The sequence below is a fragment of the Phragmites australis genome, chromosome 16 (genome assembly GCF_958298935.1).
Source record: "Phragmites australis chromosome 16, lpPhrAust1.1, whole genome shotgun sequence".
Taxonomy (NCBI): domain Eukaryota; kingdom Viridiplantae; phylum Streptophyta; class Magnoliopsida; order Poales; family Poaceae; genus Phragmites; species Phragmites australis.
The window spans coordinates 27,812,501-27,837,240 of NC_084936.1; the positions used below are offsets into that span (position 1 = coordinate 27,812,501).

At 43.7% G+C, this 24,740-nt stretch overlaps 2 protein-coding genes across 2 annotated transcripts; one reads left to right on the forward strand and one right to left on the reverse strand.

Annotated features, from left to right (window-relative positions):
• Window positions 1–119: 119 nt before the first annotated feature.
• On the reverse strand, window positions 120–3,619 carry LOC133895883 (transmembrane emp24 domain-containing protein p24beta2-like). Its single transcript, XM_062336406.1, has 5 exons — window positions 3,485–3,619; window positions 2,828–3,077; window positions 1,292–1,478; window positions 1,105–1,212; window positions 120–470 (listed from the first exon to the last, which is right to left on the reverse strand). Exons 2-5 carry the CDS (start codon window positions 3,035–3,037, stop codon window positions 337–339), a joined length of 639 nt encoding a protein of 212 aa, XP_062192390.1. The 5' UTR covers window positions 3,038–3,077; window positions 3,485–3,619; the 3' UTR covers window positions 120–336.
• Window positions 3,620–15,681: 12,062 nt separating this feature from the next.
• On the forward strand, window positions 15,682–18,517 carry LOC133894807 (ACT domain-containing protein ACR4-like). The gene is made up of 7 exons (XM_062334977.1): window positions 15,682–16,131; window positions 16,249–16,294; window positions 16,419–16,533; window positions 16,690–16,757; window positions 16,896–17,516; window positions 17,721–17,825; window positions 17,909–18,517. The coding sequence occupies exons 1-7, from the start codon at window positions 16,049–16,051 to the stop codon at window positions 18,260–18,262; spliced, it is 1,392 nt and encodes a 463-aa protein (XP_062190961.1). The 5' UTR covers window positions 15,682–16,048; the 3' UTR covers window positions 18,263–18,517.
• Window positions 18,518–24,740: the final 6,223 nt, after the last annotated feature.

The window sequence follows — 24,740 nt, forward strand, 5'->3', positions numbered from 1 at the left end:
TTTTGTTGCATAGTACACAGTACAGCAAACGGTTTCTATCGCGTCCAAGGCTGGCATGGATAGCCTCCCCAAAGGAAAATTTGAACTCATACAAACAACTGTGCTTGGGAACTCTATGGTAACGAAGCGAAATTGTGGAGGTAATACGGAGACTGCAATGTACTAACGACAGTTTTAACTTCCAGATTTTTCATCTATGGACTCACAAAAGATTACATGTAAAACGACTCCACAAACAAGTAGTATCGGCATATCTAGCAACCATACGATTCAGTTCAACAGTTATGCTGGGATCATGACTACAAGGGGAGCTGTCGAGGTGCTGCTACTAGAGCATTAAACCCTAGATGTCCCCAGCTTGCGTTCAAAGAGCCGGCGCAAAAGATAGACTTGGATGACGCTGGCGGCGATCAGCGCAGCTGACTCGAGGAGCGCCTTATGTAATGCCCTCCTGCTCATGTTTTCGTTCACTGCATCATACAAGGTGAAACCTATTAACTCCTCACGGGATGGTACCAGCTTGGCATATATATTAGAAGCTGATAACCCAAGGGGACAGACACTGACGCTACAGCTATTGAAAAAGCATATCGCAAGCAAAGGAGAGAAGGAAGCCCACTAGAAACCAGAATGTATTTGCCAGTTCCAAGATTTCTCGACTTGGTTAGCATCAATGCCGAAATCCAGCATAGTTATACCAAATTACCTCAATTCCGGCATAGTTCAAACTCATTATGGTCAAATTCAAACCTATTCAGCAATTCTTTCACAAAAGGATATCATTAATGGTGCTTGTACACCATATTTGGCCAGCAATCACCAGATTTGACTAAAACGGCATTCATGTCTCTCCGGTGACAGTGCCAGGAAAATGGCATCTCTTTTTTAGGTTATTTAGTAAGCAATGAAAAATGAATGCCACTTATAAAGTGTAGATGCTAGCAAACAGCTAAAGTTGGTTAATGCTGATGGTTTAAGCAGAGCGTAGGTGTTGCTCCCCATGATAAACAAGTTATAACATTATTATTATTATTTTTTAAAACACAGGAACATTTGAAAACCTCAAATTAGTATTTTCAGGGGAAGGTAACAGAGGAGACTTACATATTGCTTGTCGGTCAGTTTGGGCCTCTAGCCAGTGCTGTTCGAACTGAATATTGTAGAGTGCCTCATCTAACTTTGCAATTTGTTCAAACAACGGTGCAAAATGTTCTGCATCATATCCAGAAAAGAGAAGTTAGATGCTAAGTTCTTCTGTACCTAGAGTTAAGGAAATTACAGAGATTCTTACCATCTTTGGCATGCTGGTCGAAGTATGAAAAATGGCCAACATGCACATCAAAGTCTATGGTTTCGTGATACGGAGATTTATTGGTGAAGCAGAAGCGATGGACACCTCTCTTCTGGACTATGAACTCAAATTTATCACTAGTCTTATCGCGAGAATCACGGACTTGAGCGCCATTAGGATCTTTAACCTATCATTAATTAAAATGGAGTCAGCTTAACTGTAGGTTATAATAACTCAGTGAGTATGGATGGTAACAAGGAAATGCTGCCAAGCTCTAATTAACAGGCAACCAGAGTGATTTACAACCAGACTGAATATATTACTGAGCACAAAAGCATTCATGCAATTGCGTCATTAGGTGAACCAAGGGGGAAATAATAGCTGATTGTGTATATTTTTCATAGGAAGGATTCTACCAAGGCTATGTGATAATGAGACCAAAAAGCACCAAGCAAAACAAGTCAACGGGTCTATTCACTCAAAATGTCTACACCAAAAGATCTATGTTTTAGTAAAAAAAAAAAGCAAAGATAATCCCAAGCAGAACTTACAGAAGTAAAGGTACCTAACCTAGGAAAAGAAAACAATGGCACCAAGAAGTGAAAGTTCAGCACAATTAACGAATACTGGGAGTTGAAAGTTGAAACTGTGACCAGCTGATAAATATCTTGAAAACACTTCCACGACAATCAGACATTGTAACTTAAAACACATTTGCTCATGGGAGTCTACAATAAAAACAGACAAGTTAATTAAAGAATCTATTTATCTTTACACGAAATACATAGATCCCATCATCATAATCGAAGCCTTAAAATCTTATATTCTCCTATCTGTGTATGCAACAAAAAACTCTAATGATGGGTATTAAATTCCACATGATCATGGCACAAGTCGTAAGCCCCACACCATCATGATGCTAATCCAATAATTTGGCCATCAGGATGTTAATCTCTATAATGTCCATTCGCTATAATACAACACTTGTAAATTGTAACATAGATGCATATGTAATTTTGTGGAGCTATTAGTTCAACATTGTACCCTAGCAGTTTGTTATTGCTAAAGAGTGAAATCGGTATACTATGCATACAAATTGAACTATCAAGAAATACTATAGTTAGAAGTGATTCGCTTCTTTTCCTCCTTAATACAAAAACACGCTCTCCTGTGTTGTTCGAAAAATAAGAAGTGATTGCAATCGTGTATGCAGATGACTAAAAGTAAAAAGTGATAAAATATAAAGGGAACACAAAATTTAATTTAAACATCTACCGTAACAATTTCTGAAAATGCCAGCGCATCACATATTTGAGATAAAAATATATGGGACTACTCATATCTTGACTACATCTCAAGATTAGTAACTACTGTGAAATTACACAAATATAAATGGCATACCAGCTGTAAAAAAAATAACAGAACATACAGAGGTTTACATAGACTTTGCCTTCCTACCCAAGAATGCTTGAGATATTTACATGTTTATTTTGCTTATTAATGTAGGGTGCACATAATTGAAAAATGCTCCCTTACCACAAGATCCACGCCTTCCTCGCTATAATGCCACGGGGTGTCAGCCTTTATCACCACGAACGATACATGGACCGTATCCCCCTCGTAGTCCACGTTATGCGAGAAGCACTCCTCCCTATCAATCACAAAGCGGATGCCGGCGGCCGGGCGCAAGAACGGCAAGATGCAGAGCACCAATAAACACACCGTTCTCCGACTCAGCCCCTCCATCTTTTATTGCCAGGTTCAGTGACTGATTGCACAACGCTCCCTGCAGAAGACAATTTTCCAAGCTATCAGCCTAACACTCGTATCATCACCTCGACAAGCCATACAATAATTTGCCACAGGAAGTGAAGAAACAGATCTGGCGGTTTGGGGCAAATGGATCAGAAGGACTGAATCGGGGGAGAAAAGGGGATGAAAGGAGAGGAGGGCTGGAGGGGGGCCAAAGTGGCCACTCCTCGGCTGGTACGGCCTCCGCCGCGAGGTGATTGCCCCATCAGGTGGAGACGCCACTGGATAGCGTTCGCTCCCCCTCCGCGTTTCCAGGCTTCCGATCGGGCCGACCGGGAGGTGAGTAGCAAGATCTGACTTGTGATGCCCCTTGCCCTATTCGAAGAAATCGGCGGAAAATCATAAGGATGATGAGGAGGAGGAGACTAGTTAGTTACCCACCGCGCGGTGTTGGAGCGCTCGCTTCCGTCTCCGGCTGCGGCGATCTGGGCGGCGCTTCCCTCCGCCTCGGTGGAGGAACAAGTTACGAAGCGAGCTGACCCGTGACGAGGAAGAAACGGAAGAAAAGGAGTTGCAACCTCCAATGCCGGGTTAAGATGGGCCGAAAATCATAGACTGGATACGGGCTGTATGGGCCCAATAGAGAGAACTGCATGGGCTCATTTGATGGGCCTAAATAACTGCATGGCCCAAATATATTGGGCGCAATGTTGAAGCTGCTGAACAGAATGGGCTTTTGCAGGCCTCCAAGTCTGAGCTTTCGGACATTGCCGATGATGCACACACGCTCCTCACTTCCTCGGCTCAACATAGTTCAAGACTTCAAGTTCCTCTACAAAACATTTCATGTGAAATTCAATTCCATCTAGAAAAAATGTAGAATTTAATTTCCACAAAAAATTGATTATTTACTTTTGTTTTTTTTTCAAGTAAGATTTTTTACCCGTACATCTGTTTCTACATTTCTTTCACAGTCGAGATCCACACCCTCAACACAGATGGTTGAGAGTGCGTCGAGGGCAACCGACGGCTGCCAGTGGGCTGGGACGCGGCCGCAAATGGGCGACACCCCCGACATGCACATGCTCGGGCGGGTACATCTGTTTCTACATGATAGTATCGTACATAGAAATGTATTTACAGAGTAGAATGGTTAAGAATTAACTGTTGCCGCAAACAAAGCACAGGTCAGTTGGTTAAGGTCTTTATAGTGAAACCTATCCACCCAGGTTTGAGAAGTGCGTGCTCGCGCTACGTGAGATCATGCATCTAGTTTTATTTACATGTGTACTAGAACACATCTACATCAGTGTATACGTACATATGCGTCCGACTTATACTCTCAAATAAAAAAGAATTAACCGTTGCCGACTTGATGCACTCCATCCAGTATTCACCCTTTGGGCGCGAGGCAGAGAGGCCGTTATTCCATCGGCGATCTGGTTACGTTATCTTGTTCGCGAAAAATGCTGCAGCGGTTTCACCGTAGCGTCAAGATTTTTTCCATCCATGATTCAGAGGATCCCGATTCCGGCACGGCACGCCAGGTCCATCGATCCAGCAAGTACGCGAGCGGCAGGCAATCGGGGTGGCCCAGTTGATAAGTAGCGTCGTGTGCGTAGATTCTGGCACATGCCCCATCCCCCATGCCCGTGTTTGTTTGGGAGTGAGCAAGAATTACTGCTGCGGCTGCGGCTGCGGCTGCGGCTGCTCAAGTACTGCCCGAGTGGCCGCGGTACCACCCCACGAGTTAGTTACCGCGCGGTAGCGTCCGTTGCACTGCACGCCGGCCGCCGAGTCGCACCTCTCTGGCCGTCTCACGTGATGAGGCGTACGGGAAAAGGGCGAACCACTGGCCCAGCGTGCTTTTCCTGTTTTATTAACGGCGTGTTTGGTTGCCGATATAACGTTGGATAGGAGATTGTTATTTATATTTTTAGATGTTTGGTTAAAGTACGGCTAGATAGGATCTTCTGATTTTTGAAATATTTTTTAAATATATTGGATAGAGTGATCTATTAATTTTAGCGGGATGAGATCATCCACCTTAGCTAATTATGATTATTAGTAAAATAATTGGTAATAATTATCATGTTGTATTGATAATTAGTATTTATTAGTATGAGATTATGGTTATTAAGTGTCAGTGTGTTTATTAGTATACGATTGGTACGTCGATTAGAGTATTGTTAGTGATAATTATCATATTTTATTGTTAATTAGTAATTACTACGATAAGATTAGTATTGATAATTATTAATACGTGTTGATTATTGTATGATTAATAATTATTATTTAAAATTAAGAGATATAATTTAGTTAATTACTCTCGTACTGTTCATCATCATTTCTCCACATAAATAAAAAAATTGACTCATCTTACTTATCTAACCAAACAGATAATTTGAATGAACATATCCAAAAATACAAGAATGACCGCATCCCATCTATCATTACCCTCCAAACAAACACACCCTAACACATGCACCTTTACCCGTCAAACCAATGGCGAAGCCACAAAAAATCGACAGCCTGAACAAAATTTACACTACCGGCCTAACTTTGATTTTGTCTGAGCTGAAGCTACCAAAATTCAGTTGGACAATAGTCTATTCTCTATGACGCATCACAGTGGAGCTCGGGTAACAGCCAAGTCGTCAGGCCATGGCTCCGCCACTGCCTCAAATCGATCTATCCATGCATGTACACACACGCAATACTCTCTTATCCCAGAAGAAGAGTAGTAAGAGCATCTTCAAGAGTCTCCTAATCCTACTCTCTATAGTTAAATTTAGAAAATTTCAACTTAAAACATAGCTCCAACAGTTTTTCAATACCACTCCTAATATTTACCATTCTCAAAATCACCCATCTCGCTCTCTACTTTTGGGGAGCGCCCCCTCGCTCCAAAAAATACCCAACCAGCCCCAGGCCCACCCCTCGTCCGCACGTGACTACCAGCGATGGCAAGCTTCCTCGGCAGCAAAGCCCTGCTGCAGTGCCGGGCTTGAGAAAGGAAGACTCTAGCCCGGGCTACGCGCTTTCTTGAGTAGAGGAGCGACAGCTCTAGATGGCGTCGGGAGGGACTGGTGGCCGTGGGCTTTCTCGGTGGCGGAGTCAAGTGACCTGCCATGATCGGCGTTAGAGCAGACAGTCGCGTGCTAGGTTCACTCGATGGCAAAGAAAATACTGACGCCGAGGAAGGTAGGAGCTCGCAACAGTTATATGATGTGGATCTTGTCAGAGAAGAGACAGAGGAGGAGGGAAGCTGCTATTTGCTATGGTTCAACTGAGAGAGCAAATGAGAGAGAGAAGAGTAGGGAGAGCCACAACAGGAGGATAAGGCCATCCGCTCGGGTTTCTTGACGGCAGGTCGACGACGTCGGTAGGCAGTAGGAGGAGGCAGAGACGAGGGGCTTCACGGCGCTAGACGGCATCAAAACGAGCACATGCGAGCTCAGCCACGTGCGTGTGGCTTCTGTATGCAGACGGAGAAAAGAGAGGGGAGAGAGATGATGGGTGGAATCCACTCATCGGTGATATATAAGAGGAAATATAGGAAATATATATTGAGAGTCTATCAGAATAAATTTTATTAGGAAGACTCACTATATAGTGATATCGAAAATAGATTTTATAGCCTTTTAAAGATACTTCGAAAGAACAGAGATGCTAGATAACGATGGAGAGAAAAGAGGTGACGGTGCACACGTCGGTGCCGAGTCATGAGACGGTCACGACGCGGCACGCACTGAGCGCTCGCATACGACGCCGGCCGGCCCCAAACCTGTCCGACGAAGCTGCAGAGCCCGCACATGCCCGGCACTGCAGCTACCTAGCAGCCCTTCGAAAAACCACTCCTCGGTAACCAACAAGGCAACAAGCGAGCAGCCCATGCAGGACTGGATCGTGCTTGCTCATGCGTCCAGCGCAGTAAAATAAGCGGCGGAGACGAGTCATGAGTGACTGACCGCCGCCGCTTGCTTTGTCTTCCTCGCTCGCTCCCTCCCTCCCTCCTGCGGCCGGCCGCGGATACCGCAGCGATTCGCGCTGCGGTGCACATGCGACTGCGCGCGCATACGCGGGAGCACTGGCGCGCGGCTGCATGTTGCGGTGTCGCCGGCGCGCCGCGCGCATGCACGCAGTCGGCGGACAGCTACAAGCCCCGAAGACCGGAGGGACCAATCAAGGCCAGGGGAGGACCGGAGGAGATCCTCGCTCCCATCGCCATCAGAGGGAATCTTCAACCTCATAGGCGCCTGTGTTTGTTTTGACTGCTTCGTGTGGCCAATGGGGAGAGGTGGAGATCTTCGTCGCGTGCATTGGCTGAGACGACGTGCTCACCTCCTTGTGATAATCTAATCACCTGCTGGGTAATTTGGCAGTAAGTAGCAGGGAATATTTGTCATGCCAATTGCCAAATGGGCAATTGATTAGCAGCTTATGGACGTAGCTCAGCTAGTGTTGATTGGTTAATGTTTCAATGTCCTTTTGTTGTTGCCTCTCTTGGTCTATTTCCTGTTTGTTTGACTGCTCTTAAAAAACTCGGTGCATGTTTGGGTGTGACGTGCAGATGCCGTGTATCAGGCAGCAGCAACTATATGACAGTGTATGTACTTCTCAACTGAAAGGGATTTAATCTCTTTCGAGCTACGATAGGTTACGTTATATCGTGTGTTTTGTTTACCGAACGAGTGTCTGTAGAACTATATTGTATAATTAGGTTTAGGGGTGATAGACTAAGAAAAACTATATTTATTAAAAAGAGAAGTATTTGATTGGTGATATCTGTCTACATAGTCTAAGCTGAATTTTTGTTTGATTGACTAAATCTAAAACCTCATGAGTGGAATATAAGATTTAAGATTATGATTGGTTACTTATGAAGATAATTTTATGATACTAATAAGTGAACTCATTTGTATGAATGGATGTAGAGTTTGTATCTACCGGATTCAGCTACATTCGAGCTTTACTTCCTAGATAGAATGATACTGTATATTTATATCATTGAACTAGCTTAGAATAATAGATATAAATAACTAAATATATTTTTTCTTCAAATTATAGGCATCAACCGGTCCAAGCCACACAGGGCATTCAGTACACAAGTCCTCATTTTCAAAGAAGGAAAACTATAATGTACCGTAAGCATGTACCGTTACTTGCCTGTGAATAAGAGCTTCCGCTGTTTAACTGCACAGGGCATTCAGTACACAAGACAAAAGGGCAACAGAACCAGTGGTAAACATGCTGTATGTATGTATGTTCAAGCACAGTCATATATACTTTTCACAGAAAAGGAAAGTGTCGGATCCGGAATGGCGATTAGAGCGACGATGAATAAACGTCTTACTAATTTTTTAGATAATTTTTTTCTATTTTTTTTACCCAACGTAGTAAAACAACACGCGAAAACAAAAACTCAAGAGAAATATATTGCAAAAAAAATCCTCTAAGAAAATAGAGCTCTTATGGATGGAATTAAATACTATATTTCATTGAAAATCAATACATGTGTCATCGGGTGAATAAAGAAATACTTAGAAATGTGAAGGATGGTATGTAAGTGATGGTCATCGGGTGAAGAAACTCTTCAAATTAATAATTTAGAGGTAAGTAAATTCAAGACTAATTCTGAATATGAATTTTATGATCTGGTAACATGAAGAATCACTTTAATATGGTAAAAAATTTCATCTTAAAAAAACAAAAATTACAATGAAAATCAAGAAACTTGCAACCAAATAAAGGAGTCAATAGAAAAAAAGGAAAAAAGATGAACACAAGTATAAGAGAAAATATAAACTTCATTTTTTGCAGAAGAACATCTTATTTTCAGCAAGTTACAAAATATTTTGCATACAAAAAGTTCTCACCTAATACATAAGCTAAGCACTCATATCTCCATGCTAAAACCTTACCACATAACTTTCAAATTGCTCAATCATCCCTTCCTCTCTATTTATAGCCTAGATTTTTTGACACCTAAGTTTTCTAGATTATTCTCAAAATGTCCCCTCTTCTACTACACTTATAACTATCACCGAGGGTATTTTTGTCTATCTTTTTCCTTATCAACCAAATGCTATGACACCTTCATGACTTAACTTCGTCTCAATGTATGCTTCACGATGATACCACATGCACTCCATCCTTCCACGGTTTTGAGGTCACACCGCGAAATTGTCTTACATGTTTCTCAAAGGGTGACTCACCGTCACTTGCTTACACCTTAAACAAGCGATCCGATGTCGACACGTGTACTCTGTCTTGCTATCTTAATCTCTGGCAAGTCTCTTTCTCTCTCGATCTCTCGGTCCGCCTTGCCACTTGCATCGGCATCCTTTTCGCTTGACTTTATCAACACATAGTCTTTATCTACATTTTTATACTTTGTCTATTTTTCACATGTACAACTAGGATCACATTTGACTCCGTTCAGTTTCCTTGATCGTCTGGCACTAAGCACGCCGCTTAGCCCTGATCATCCCACCGTCTACCGTCAAGTTTCATCTATCATCTACATACCATGAGATAAGCAAACATGCATCTCTAACTCCATAGTTAAGCACAAAGTCATAAATTATCAACATTATCAATCCATCATCACATATAAACCAAGACACATTTCAATTTAGTTTCTTAGAAAACATGTATGTTCGTCCGTTCGTATGATGATACAACATGGGAAAAAAGAGCTTCTGTTTTGGAGCATGGAGCAGGCAAAATCGCGAAAAGAGCACTGCCAGCGTCGTGCAAGCTAGTTCAGGAGGCCGGGGGGCGCCCAGAGCCTGCTTCTGCCTTGCCAATGGTACGACCACTACCATCACTATTGCACGTAATATCGCACTCAGTTAAAAAACCGCCAATAAAAAAATCATATGGGATAACTCAACATCATAGACTTCTCCCAACAACCAACATATGTGATATAATCACATACGGTTGCTTGTAGGAGCCATCTGTCATAATGACATATATCACAAATGGTTCTTTAAGTGAATTGTATGTGATAAAATGAAAGATGGATTTTCATAAGAGCTGTTTGTGATATGGTCGTGAGCGCAATTGTTTCTCATGTGGAACTGTCCATGATATGAAGGGTCAGGTTGGGAAGCTGAGTGAACGACGTTTCGCGCTTTGTATTCGCGTGGGAGGCGGTTAGGGTTTTCTCAATCTCTCACTCTAATTGAAAAAATCTCTCTCACTTCACTCTCGATAGATCCACACCATGGTCACCTCTCCTCCTCCTCACCGTTCCTACTTCTCTAATTCGTCGCCGTTGGTTTCGCTATTGCGGTTGTCGCCGGTCACCTGCGTCGAGGAGGGTGCCGAAAACAATTGGCCGGCGACTCTCTTCATCGAGCTCGCTACGACGAGGAGGTGATGTCATCTGAAGTTTGTGAGCCTAACGCCGAGGAGGACTTAGACCACGAGGAGAAGTCCAAGTCCAAAGAAGACGAGTTTGAGCCTAAGCTCGAGCACAAGGAAGAGGAAGAATTGAGCTACGATGGCGACGATGACAAAGAGGCGGCAAATTTGGATGACAGCGAGGTAACCAACAAGTACGGTGGTGATTCCGATGACGAGGAGCCCAAGGAGGAGGGCGCCGGCGATAGCTCCGACGAGGAGGAGCCCAAGTAGGAGGGCGACGGCGACAAGGGTGATGAGGAGGAGCCCGAGGGAGATGAGGAAGAGGATGAGGACCTCTATGGAGGAGGAGCCCAACAACCCAAATCTTCTGCGATATGATTTAAAAAAGTAAACCGTATGTAATATGAATATAATGTACACGGTTTTGCCAAACAAATCATCTGCGAAATAAATATCATAGATGGTCCTTATTGTACGTGGTTACTTGAAAGGCATATATCTCAGACGGTTCTTTCTTTGTGAATCTTTTATGATATCGGTTACATATGATTATCAAATTATATGTCATTAGAGAGGTCATTAAAGACACCTTACAACAGACAGAAATGAAACCATCTTATATGAGGGTTGAGAACCGTCTCAAATGAAGTATTCTGTAGCAGCGGAGCAGTCATGCAAAAGGGACAGCAAGTGAGCTAGCCAACGAGCAGAGTGGGGTAGCAGGCGCTGCAGCCTGCAGGGAGCAACAAGGATACTCGGTACTTGCTCGTCGAGTCAGTCGCTCACAGCATGAGATCGATATAACTCGTGCTAGCAGTAGCCCACTGCTTGCTACTGTTGCCGGTTGGCTACTAGTACTGTGGAGTTAACCCTGTGCGCTCGCGGAAAGTTGTAGTGATGCCTATCGATAACTTGAGGGGTTTAACATGGGGTTTAACTACGAACCCAGAGGATTAGCAGGACTAATTATCCAGATTTAATTTTAAGATGTTAATTTCTTCTTGTTAAACTCAGGTACAGGGTTGCTGGCCAAATTCTGATTTGTATCGTGCTCCACTCATGTACGCACACATCACTCTCCATTTGGCGATGGGCTCCTGAAAGCAATGGCGCACTTGGCAGCGCGCGACACGAGCTATTGCTGCTACAATTTCGAGCAGCATTTAGACAGATGTACCCGGAGGAGGAACGTAGCATGCCATCCGGAGGAAACCCTCGGCCACCTGGCACTGGGTGCCTATAAACGTTCTACTGAATATTGAATCTATTGAGATTCGGAGCACAATGATCTGGTGGCTTAATGATAAAAAAACCAAGTGCGCTGTTTTGGAAAGTTTGATTGATGAGTTTTTCATAATTCTTGCATATTTGTCAATTTAGAGTTTAATATATTTTTATCACCATATGTCACAGTTTTCTGGTGTTTTTGCCAATTTTACAATAAAACTAAATTTTTAGCACACATGATATCACACATCATCGGGAAGAAACCTGTAGCCACCTGGCACTGGACGTGTATAAACGTTATGCTGAATCAATTGAGATTTAGAGCACAATGATCTAGTACCTTAATGATCAGAAGACAAGCACCAAACCAAATCATTTCTGGTCGTGCACATAATTTTTCTAGGCAACCTATCGAAATTTGGCAAATTAGGGTTTGTTATCATCGTTTTTTTTAATGATACTGGATAAGAAAAGTGCATAGTAAGTACTAGCATATGGAAAAAGAAGATTCCGAGGAGATAATCTTATCTAATCCAAAGGGGCACTTGGTACTACCAAATAAGGAAGTTGCAAAGCTGGAAAGGCTGGAGTGGTGGACACATGGTGAAAAGAGGATTGAGGCCAACGATAGGCAGATGGAGATGGTCAGGAAGGAGAGGAGCCAAAGAGAAGGTATCAGTCCATCCGTCCCAGCTGGCCACATACTCGTGCGACGCTTGGGACAACTTCTTCGTGGAGAGTAGTCCTATTTCGCTGGTGCGGCCGATTTGTTAGCCTTCGCTTTTCTTTTTTCTTGTTTCGTATTGTTTGCTGTAAAAAGTTCTCCTTATCAATATAACAAATAACTCTCTTGCTAATTAGTTTTAAAAAAATAATGCATGCTGGCACTGTTGATGAAACAGGGGACCCCATTGTTCTCCTTGCCCTAAATCTAAGGCTCCCTTTGGATAAGTTGTTTTCTATATATTTTTTAAAAAAGTTAGAAGTTGTCTAAAAAAATGGCTTTTGACCTCTGCTTCCGGTGATTTTTAGCTAAGAAAGGCTGAGAAAGCTATCAAAACGAACTAGAAGCAGAGAAATAGATTGAGAGGAGTTTTTCTGATTTTTGGTATGCTGAGAAACTAAAAGTTATTGTAAAAACCAATAACCAAAATTTAACAATTATAACCGCTTTTTTAGTCAGCCAGAAGCTCTAAAGCAACAACCTATCCAGATGGGGCCTAAGCATTTGCCAAGTGAGAGCAAATAGTATGTTGTGTGTCGATGGTTAATCCCTGACAATGTTTTCGGGGTGTCCCGGATGACAGGCGCATGATCAACATTTCCGATGTATGTGTGTATCGAAGGAAAATCAAGAGCACAATAAATTATTCAGGTTCATATCTCCCATGGGATAACATTTCTACGTCTTATTAATTTTTTTATGACTTGGATGAACTTGTTACATAATGAATTTTTCTCTTACAAGTCTGATCCTCCTCCGTTTATATAGTAGGCAGAGAATGATATATACAAACAAACCGTGCTAAACCTGAGACCGACCTAATACTGATGGGGCCAACTACTCCTAACCTATGATAACAAAGAATAGGCAAGTTTGTCCTACTCTGGTAGACCGGTACATCTTGTCACATCACCACGCGTTGCACACTCGCCTGTGAGACCATCTCACTTGCCTGATCATCCTATAGGCTATGTCCTATCCGTCGAACGACGTCACGCCTGCCTGAAAGATCATCTCATAGCATTTAATGCTACGGGACGGGACACTGCATTTCTACACTAGCCACGACTTTGCTCGCCAAGAGGAGATGCCTGGGGAAGAAAAATACTTAAGTGAATGTTATTAAATGAGATTAGACGGATTAGGTAAGTACCTGCCCCGCAATCAGCAAACGCTTGTTGGTTGTAGGGTTTTCTTATGCGATTAGGGAACTGATCGTACGAGTCTTGTTTGGTCATACGGTGGGGCTACAGTCTTGATAATATCAACTGTCAACTAGTATTTACCGATGTGAATCCTGATAGGATATCCCCTTATTATTTATACTGATATTGTGCAATTTAGATGACGGAGAATTGTTACTCAAGACGAGTGTGTTGTCACGTTTTCTTTTTGTCACTAAACACGCAGAAGAATTATATATCATTATGCTTAGTACGGGCTATTAGGTCGTCGTGTTCATACGCGGGTTATATGTTTGTTGCTCAATTGTCATATGCTGGTTGTAGCGGTTAAGTGGTAGTACATTCCTATGTCGCTAGGTATTAGACCTTATGTGTAATAAAATTTAGTCATTGTCATGGTCGTTTTTATATGTTATACAGTATATTGCAAGAGAATAAGTTCCTAACTTCTTATCCCTCCATCGCGAAAGAACGAAGTTTAAACTTTGAGGCAAAAATCTATGTGAAAGTGACGTTTTGAGTGTCCAAGACCGACTTTCCGTATGTACCCCTCGTATAATGCATAGGCATGCTATGGAGCCTATACAAGTATGGATGCACAGTAGTAAATGAGAAGAATAACTAGGGGTTACATGGTCACTTTGATCAGCTACTAATCACACCTTGATCTCTAAACTCAACCCAAGAACGTCTTTTTTTTTACTGGAGGGAGTATAAGTAAAGGCTACAAGGCAAGTGCATGGTTGACCTTTTGATTCAAAACAAAAGTGCAGGTCGACCTTTTGCATTACAAAGGTCCGCTATTGTACCACGAGCCTATGCTATATTTTTCGACCATAACATAAGCACGGCCATATGACACTGCAGTAAGCAACCAATACAATTTTTGCCACCTAATCAGCTGATACCATTTTATTACGCAAAGGTACCAGAGCCGTGCAAGCAGTGGCGAAGTTAAAGTAAAATGAAGGGGTGCAGCCCCACAAAATTGGACCGAGTGGATGCAAGAGTTTAACTTGAAGGAGGTGCGTTAAGAATAAAATTCTGAGGTTTAACTGTAATTTTTATTTTTTTTATCCGCTGATCCACACCCTCTCCCTTTCAAGTAGTTCGCCCATGGGTGCAAATATACTTATCGTTGAATATTTCTACTGTGCTTCTATTTTTTTTCCTATTGTACGACTCTGGCCTGCCCAGTGATGAACACATCGAAGTCATGGAAGAGGTGATCTTTCTCCACCCCCTCTATCTCAACTCTCTCTTCTCCTTCTCTTGCAAAATTGGAGGAGGTTTGGAGGGGCTATAGGAAAGTGGTAGCCGATAGGAAGCTTGATCCTCACCGCTGGCCTGGCCGATAAGCATATGCAACTAGATGAGCCCAAAAGTCAGATGAGTCCTGCTGAAAAAATCACTAAGATCATGCATCCAAATTCCCCAGGACATTCAGAGAGTATCTATCTAGAATTTAATAGAGCGGCAATGTTTGTGGCCGGCTGAAAAATATATATTTTTTGTTTCCTGGTGCATCTCGGCATTTCTTCAATCTCCAATTGTGGAGAAGTACATGATTGCGTATCCCCGATAAATATAGTTAATTATCCACACGCATGCATGTTCAGCAAAAAAAACAAATGAGGACCCCTTCCGGCCATAAATCCTTGTTGTTTGTATAAGATTCAGTTAATCTTTTGAAATTTATAGTTAATTATCCACACGCATGCATGTTCAGCAAAAAAACAAATGAGGACCCCTTCCGGCCATAAATCCTTGTTGTTTGTATAAGATTCAGTTAATCTTTTGAAATTTTAACTATTAATAACTTTTGAAGTGAGTAGTTTCAAAACATGGAGATCATATATGTAAATAACTTACGAAAGATACTTTCGTAATCTCGAAAATTTATTGGGTTTAATTATTATATTCTAATGAAAATAGTGATTAAAATTATATATTGAAGAATGTGTCGGATCCAAAACTCAAGTATTCGTAACTGGGGTGAGTATGAACCAAATAAACATAGCTAGGTCCCACTCTTGGATCGCTTCTTTTTTCTAGCAAGAAGGAAACCAAGCATGTCCAATATGGAGAGGCAGAGAAACAAAGGCCCCCATTGGGATGGTCTTTTCCCCCAAACATCTCCCTTTAAACCAGTGAAGGGACACCAACCAAACACCACTGCCTGCCCACAACAAAACCACACACAGACACAGCCCAGCCCCCGAGAGAGAGAGAGGAGGCGGAGGAAGATGCATACACAAATCCACAAGAAGCCATGTTGTCCTCTCCTCCTACCCCCCATGGCCGGGATATATATAACTAGGACTAGGTGAGCTCCTTCAGAGAACAGGGGAAAGGGAGAGGGACACCACCATCCACTCAGAGAACAGGGAGTACACTCAGATTGCGGGGAGCAAAGGAGAAGCATCCCTTTTGCCTCGCCACCTTCCCAACTGGTTCCTCTGTCTTCTCTTGTGCGAGCGAGAACCTTGGACAATGATGGCGTGTGGGTCTCGAAGCAGAAGCACTGAGATGGTCGACGAGTTCGAGAAGCTGGTCATCAGAATGAACCCTCCAAGGTTTAGTCCTTTCTCTTCTTCTTCCCAACCCAGGAACCCATGTATGTTTCTTTCTGCCCTTTGACGACCTGTGTCCTTTGCTAACTGTTCTGGTTCTTGGCCGTTTGCAACTCGCAGGGTCACCGTGGACAACGACTCCGACATGACTGCCACCTTGGTGAAGGCAAGCACCAAACGCAGCTCTGGCTTCTGGAGCTCGCTAGCTCTGCGTTCTTGCCTCCTGCGAATTCTTGCAGAGTTTTTTCCCCCTTCGTCTCACACTTGTGCGGTTGGTTTCCTCTCTGCAGGTGGACAGCGCGAACAAGTACGGGACCTTGCTGGAGGTGGTTCAGGTGCTGACTGATCTGAAGCTGACCATAAAGAGGGCCTACATTTCCTCCGATGGCGAGTGGTTCATGGACGGTGAGTGCTGCTTTGCAACCTCCCTGTCTTGGATAGTTTAAGAAGAAGAAAGATGGTGTCTTTTTGGGCTGATGCAAAGTGTGGCTTTTGCTTGGATTGTGATCTTTCCATCTTTTGATCTTGAGTGGTGGGTGTGGCTTTGTTGCCTTTATGCAGTGTTCCATGTCGTGGATCAGGATGCGAATAAACTTTATGATGGCCAAGTCATCGACAGAATTGAACAGGTAAAGTGCGGGAGTTTTTTTAGCTCTTTTTCGGCTCTCCATTTGATCCTCGGGCTTCAGTGAAGCAATCGCTAGCTTCCTAGATGCACATTTCTCGTGCTGGTTGATGACTTGATGTGCTGTCGATTTGGATTTCAGTCACTGGGAGCGGGATCGCTGAGCTTCCGGGCGCCGGAGCGGTCGGTCGGCGTGGAGGCGGAGGCGGAGGAGGCGCAGACGACCATCGAGCTGATCGGCAGGGACCGGCCGGGCCTCCTGTCGGAGGTGTTCGCGGTGCTCACCGACCTCAAGTGCAACATCGTGGCGTCGGAGGTGTGGACGCACGACGCCCGCGTGGCGGCGCTGGTGTACGTGACGGACGCCGACACGCGCGGCGCCATCGAGGACCCGGACCGCCAGGACACGGTGAAGCGCCTGCTCCGGCACGTCCTGCGCGGGAGCAGCCGGGACAAGAAGGCCGCCCGCGCCGCCATCTCGGCGAGCGTGGCGCACGCGCAGCGCCGGCTGCACCAGATGATGCACGCGGACCGCGGCAGCACCCGCCGCGGCGAGGGCGGCGAGGCGGCCGACGGCGCCGCGCGGGGCAGCAGCGGGCCGGTGGTCGCGGTGGAGGACTGCGCGGAGAGGGGGTACACGCTCGTGAACGTGCGGTGCCGCGACCGGCCCAAGCTGCTGTTCGACACGGTGTGCACCCTCACCGACATGCAGTACGTGGTCTTCCACGGCACCGTCATCGCCGAGGGGTCAGAAGCTTACCAGGTGCGCGCCTTGCCATGCCTCCGTACTCTGTCTGCGTTTGCTTCTTGAAACTGTTCCATGGCATCTCTGCATCGCAATATCTCATTGTGTCGGTCCTTGTTTGGTGTGAACTTGAATGACTTGTCCTGCACAACAACAAGCGAAAAAAGACTTGTTTTATCGGCAGAAAGGGTCACACATGCTCATATAACGTCTCGCTTGCAGGAGTACTACATCAGGCATCTCGACGACAGCGCCGCCACCTCCGGCGAAGACCGGGACCGGCTCTGCCGCGGCCTCGAAGCGGCAATCCAACGGCGGTACACCGAGGTATACATGCACTTGCATTATTCTACCGATCGAACTGTCGTGAGCTGCAAGATGTAACGCGAGTGTTCGTTGCGAGGATTCAGGGGTTGAGGCTGGAGCTGTGCTGCGAGGACCGCGTGGGGCTGCTGTCCGACGTGACGCGCATATTCCGGGAGCACGGGCTGTCGGTGACACACGCCGAGGTGGAGACGCGCGGGTCGCAGGCGGCGAACGTGTTCTACGTGGTGGACGCGTCGTCGGGGGAGCCCGTGCAGGGCCAGGCCGTGGAGGCCGTCCGCGCGGAGATCGGCGAGCAGATCCTGTTCGTCAGGGAGGACGCCGGGCCCAAGTCGCCGCTGAGCCGCGACGGCGGCGGCCGGCGCTCGCTCGGGAACATGATCCGGTCCCGGTCCGAGAAGTTCCTCTACAACCTAGGGCTGATCAGGTCGTGCTCGTAGCCGCCGCCGTCGTTGCAGCTCAACTAATCAGAGCACGTACTCCAGGGCAATGTTGCTTACTCCTAGCCAAGCTAGCATCTAGCAAGGGCTTGGTTCCTATCAACGACCCGTTGATCGATCCATGTCAAATCCTTGGATTAATAATGTAGGAGCCTTGACCTGTTGCTGTGTAAATATCCTGATCTGTTCGACCGTTCGTGTGTGTGTTTTCCATGAATTGCTAGCTTCCATTTCAGTCAAGAAATGCATTTGAAATGCGAATGCGCCACGGCCCATGCAGTCTGAGTCAAGAAACGCTCGCCACGATGAAACGTGGAGTAACAATAGTGAGAGAGAAGAAAAATACTAGCGGTAGTACCAGCCGAGCTCCAGCTCTTCGAGTTTCGAAGCAACAGGAGACGGCCATCGGGCATTCTGATTCATATTAAAATCATCCAGAAGGGATTCCTGTTAGGGGTTAAATCCTCTTTACAAACAGATTTTCGTTTTTTTTAATATTTTAACGATTTATCTTCATAGTTCTCGTCACGAAGTAATATCTAAGTTAATTCACTTTGAAATGGGATTCTCTTATTTCTTTTCGCGAATCCTTTAAAAAAAATTATTAAAGATAAAAAAATAAAGATAATAGAAACGGGAAATGAAAGAAATATGAACGATGATCTAAGAATTCGCGCAACAGTTTGGCCCTGTAGAATGCAGTGCCGAGCTTCAGAGCGACGCGACAAAGCTGGCCCCAGCCACTTTGATTGCGAAGGCTCGCGTCGCGGCAAGCACAACCGCCTTTTCACGCCGAGTTCGATCAGTTTCGTGGCAAGAAAAATTCGCATCTCGGGTGATGGGCTCTCAGGCGACACAAAGGTACGACCTCCCTGCCGCGTCCTTTTCGTGTACATCGCCGCCAATCCGCCATAGCTCGACCCTCTAAAAACCCAGATCGAGATGGCTGGAGCACTAGTAATATATGTGACTCCATCAGTGATGCTTCCAAGCTCGATTGGGCGAAGGGGTTTCATGGTTCGCACCACCGTTAAGTAAAGACGCGCCCGGCAGCGGTGATAGAACTTTTCACGAGGAAAGCAGCAGACCAGCAGTAGCCTGCACGATTTTGTGCCAGACATATTACGATCCAGAGGATAGAAAGTTGATCCTTCCATGAAAACAGCTACACATGTGCTGCACAACGTGGTCTCTCTCTCTCTCGCTCTCTCTCTCTCTCAGCAGCGGCAGAGTGCGTAGCTGTAAAGACCAAACACAAGAATGTAGAACAAAAGTTACAGTGGGAATAACTTCTTTTCTCAAGACATTGTGACTTTGTGAGTCTGTGGCGAGGTAACATGGCACTACTTAATAAATAATTAACAAACATAAGATTGCAAGATTGTATATTTGTGTCATAAATCAGATACATATGATTTGACTACTTATCGTGCTTAAACATGTGGAAAAGAACTTGGGAACGAAGTTCTTGAGTAGGCCTCCGGACTCTATATCCCGATAGTACGAAGAAGATAATCATGACAACGATATATCATTTCATAGCAACGAGTATACCATCAACCATATATTTGGAGATCTACCACCTACAAATCTAAGTGGTAGTATAAGTGTATCAAACGGGAGATCAATGTCATAATTTCTTCAGTGCCAAAGGTCCTCAAGTGGTTAGACGTCCTGATTATGTTCGACAAGAATGATTGTCCTGCTCGATTAGCCACCTCGGTTGTTATTTGATCATGGTTGAGCTCACCATCAATAATTACAAGGTAAATCAAGTTATTGTCGATAGTGAAAATTATCTAAATATCTTATTTCTGGATACTTTAGATACTATGCATGTGCTAGAACAAGGATTGATCCATTGAAGCATGCCTTCTACGGCGTAATCTCGAGCTCTCACTACATGAAAAAATGTCTTAAGTGACAGGTCATAACCGTCATTAGTGAGGGGTACCTAGAACAAGGATTGATCCACCGAAGCATGCCTTCTACGGTGTAATCTCAGGCTCTAACTACATAAACAATGTCTTAAGTGACGGGTCATAACCATCATTAGTGACAGATCTTAAGTGACAAATATGATATTTTATCATTTTAACCTTCTATGCCAAATGTCATAGGTGACAGGTCATAACAGTGACATATCTATTGATGACTTATTAGTGACGGATCAGAATTGTGACCTGTCACTACTAACTGAGTATTAGTGACGGGTCGTACTCTTGACCCATCACTAATAACTGATTTTGCCAAATATCGCAATTTGATAGGTGACTCGGAGTTCCTTCGATAAAACAGATATAACTTTTCCATATGAACTCTGATTTTGATATTTTTTTGACTCTACGGATATCTATAGAAAAAGTTTTATCCATTTTTTCTTGACTTTGTCAGATTCGGTAGTTTTTTCGAGATCAAATTTGGTCTAGAAGATTGAATTCTCGCCCGCTGAAGTTTCTGCACTATTTTTAGAACACATGTTTATGTCCATAGCCGTCACCCCTTATATCAAACTTGAGCAAAAATATACAATAGTTATTATTCTAGTGCTACTGAGGTAAGAAACAAATAAGAGAAAAATAAAAGAAATATTAAAAAATATTCTGTTTTGGTTCTCTCTTCTCAGCTGCATATTCAACTTGGTATTAACATCAAGGTTTTAGTTTGTTTACATCAACTCCAACTTCCAAAAGGCATCTAACTGTAATAGATGAATACTATTACCAATTATGAAAACACCTTTATGGTGATGATTCAACTACCATATCCATAACATACTTGCATTTCTTCTATGTCCACGAAACCAATATAATATCAATTACAACGAAACCAATATATTACTAAAGATATGTGAAGCATGAGTCTACTGATTACATCTTTTATACATTAAGTACTGTTGTTGAGGTGAGAAAAATAAGAGAAAAAAAATTGTAAAAAGGTCATTAGTGACGGGTCATAATTTGACCTGTCACTAATGACTGACTTAGGATAACCCATCACTGATGAGTTGTTCATTAATGATAGATCAAAATTTTACCGTCACTAATGATTGGCCTAGGATGACCCATCACTGATGAGTCATTATTAGTGATGAGCGAAAACTTGATACATCACTAATGATCGGCTAGGATGACTCGTTACTGATAAGTCATCATTAGTGACGGGTCACAACTATGATCCATCACTATTATAATTAGTGACGGGTCATATTATGACCCGTCACTAATTTTGTGTCTCTTTTATTTATTTTTCATGTAGTATCTTTGGTCGCGCCTATCAGACAAGTCTCGCATGCGGTCACTTTCAAGATGCCCAAGATTTTTTTAACAAAGGAATTTCTATTTGGCATGGCAGACTTTGAGATGGCATATAGTGGTATTATCAGTCAACCATTCTAGCCAAGTTCATGGCTGGTGCCCACTATGCGTACAAATGTGTGAAGTTGCCAGAGCCATAAGGAGTCATTACAGTGTGCAAAGATAAGTATTTGGTTCTTAAGTGCGATAAGAAAAATCTTGAGCTGGCCAAGCAAATGGCATTGTATGATATTAATTCTGTACAGAAGCAACCTAAGTACTTCAGCCCTAAGATATCTCCTAATCCCAATGATGACATTAAGACTATTCATTGGACACGACAGAGCCATCCAAGTGTCTCCAGATAGGCTCAGATCATAAATAAGAACTCGAGCTCTTCACCTTTCTTCGGGCTAACACATATGTGCTCGTGTGGAAGCTATCTGATATGCTTGAAATCCCCTATGAAGTGATCGAGCACATGCTAGCTATTCAACCTAGATAAGCAAACTCTAAGGTACGCTTTATACGAGAAGTCATTTAGCCCGAGTGGTTGGCCAATCCTGTGATAATGAAGAAGGCCAACAATAAGTGGAGAAGTTTGTGGACTTCACCGACTTAAGTAAGGCATGCTCAAATGATCCTTTTTCACTCTTGATGGTCGACCAATTGGTTGCCTCAACTTACATGTCTGAGTTGCTTAGTTTCCTAGATACATATTTGGGTTGTCACCAGAATAACATGTGTAAGGAAGATGAGAAAACTTCGTTTATCATGCCTTTTAGAGTTTGTTTCTATGTAAAAAGCTTGTTGGTTCAAATAGTGTTGATGCTACTTACCAAAGTTATGTTCAGATTACTTTTGATGATCAAATAGGAAAGAATCTTGAGGTATACATTGACGATGTAGTTGTTAAGAGCAAGATCATAGAGGATTTACTCGTTGATTTATAAGAAACCTTCAACAACCTCAAGAAACATCGAATGATGTTAAATCCTAAGAAAGCCTATCGTTGGAGTTTCTTTAGGAAGCCTACTTGGGTTCTTAGTGTCTAATCAAGGCATTGAAACAAACCCTAAGAAAATAAAAACTATAGAGGATATGCAACATCCAAACACAACAAAGAAAGTTTAAAGACTAACCGTATGCATGACAACACTGTTATTTTATTTCTCGATTAGAGGGGAATACCATTTTCAAGCTTCTAAGAAACCATGAAGGTTTCAAGTTCACCGAGCAAGAAGAGTCAACATTCCATGACCTCAAGAGGAATCTTTCTCATCCTCCAATTTTAACCTCACCTGATGTAGGGGGAGAGCTATTCCTATACATCGTAGCCATCCATAATCCGTTAGTGCAGCTCTGGTTCGGAGGCCAATGTACTACATGAGTGACCTTTTGTATGGACCCAAGGTGTGTTATCCTTAGTTAAAGGAACTTCTCTATATGGTCCTTATGACTTCCTATAAGCTTCAATATTATTTTCAATCACATAACATTACTATTGCAGGGTCTTCTCTCTTGACCAGGGGTGAAGCTATGATCTCGAGAATATCAACCCCCGGCTGACATTTGCAAAGCGTGAGACCCGTCTGGTAGGACACCCCTTTGCTTGTTGCACCAACAGCCAAATTACATTAAATACAGTCCACTCAAGGTCGTTTCCTCCCCCAAGCATCTCATTTCAGCGTGCATAGTCATAGGCTAACACAGATAGGACTACGATGTGCTCATCGTCTACGGAATTCTCGTTGGGTTCCGGTGATCTCCAGATAGACGCTTTCTTCAAGCTGCGTGTAGGTGTAGGACTAGCATGTACGTGCGTTAGGTGTGTGGGGGGTTGCGTGCGTGCGTGTGTGGGGTGAGTTCACGCGTTCATGTTCAGATAATACAGCTGTATTCAGTGGTGAAGAATAAAAAAAAAACACAAAGTTAGAGTAACATTTCCGTAGCAAAAAATGTAAACAATATTTGTTTCATAGCCGACAGATTCACCCACCCACTCACAGACTACAAACAATTTTGAGTCTCATAATCATAACGTTTCTCACTACAAAATATACCCCTTACGTACGTACACAGGGCCAGAGTATGTGCTCTCTACTAACCAAGTACAAAGTCAACGCACGTTGCTTTTCCCGAACCAAGGACCAGTCATCGGGGACTGACCATGGGTGCGTACCAGCCTTGCGTAAGCAACAGTGGTCGTAAGAACGACCAGCAACAGGGGTAAAGAGTGAACGAGCCATGCGTCACGTACATGGCCATCACGCTGTCCTTGCGGCACGATGAAACGCAAGCAATGATTGTGCTGTGCATGGCCATCATGGATTATTGGGCTCATCTGAATTCAGGGTGAAGTCAGATGAGCACGGTAGCGTGACTTCGCCCCCACTGTGAGCTGTCCGATCTGATTTCTATGACCCAGATTCCCTGGTACAATTTTTGTGCAGAGCGAAACAAATAGATTATTCTATATGAACAATCATGTCACAATAAAATCGGACCGTAGCTCTCCTCACAGATAACTGTGCGTATCTGACTTCCACTTCCCTAGCCCAACTGCAGAGGATCCTCGTCCGGCCATCATTGGCCACGTAGATTCCTGGGCCCCACAGTACCCAGCAGCCAATCTCGAGCGGCGGAAATTCTTTTATGTAACTTTTTTCTGAATTTTTTTCCAAAACTCTTCTCTTTATTTTTTCTAAAAAATTTTAAACCAAACTTTTGAAAATTCTTTTAAGTAACTTTTTCCTGATTTTTTCCAAAACTCTTTTCGTTATTTTTTTCTAAAAACTTTTAAACCAAACTTTTCTCGTGTAATTTTTTTAAAAAAATTTGAGCTAAAGTTTTCTTATACAAATCTTTTTTAAAAAAAGATAAGAAGAAAAAAATTCTAAAAAATAAAAGAGCAAGAGACTGTATGATCATGCGCGAAATAGCAGGCTCGAGATCAATGGCTCCTTATCTGTCTCCTTGCCACCCATCTATTGGGAGCCCTCTCGCGCGCCCGCGAACGCGCACACCACACGTGCCTCCGCGAGAAGCCACACGGAAGCGTGATACCGACACGACCTGGAAGAAAAGAGAAAGGGTGCTCCAGAATCACCGAGGAGAAGGGCGGCTCCATGACAAGCCGCACACGTTTGCCGATCGTAAGGTGGCAGCCAAGTACTGGCACG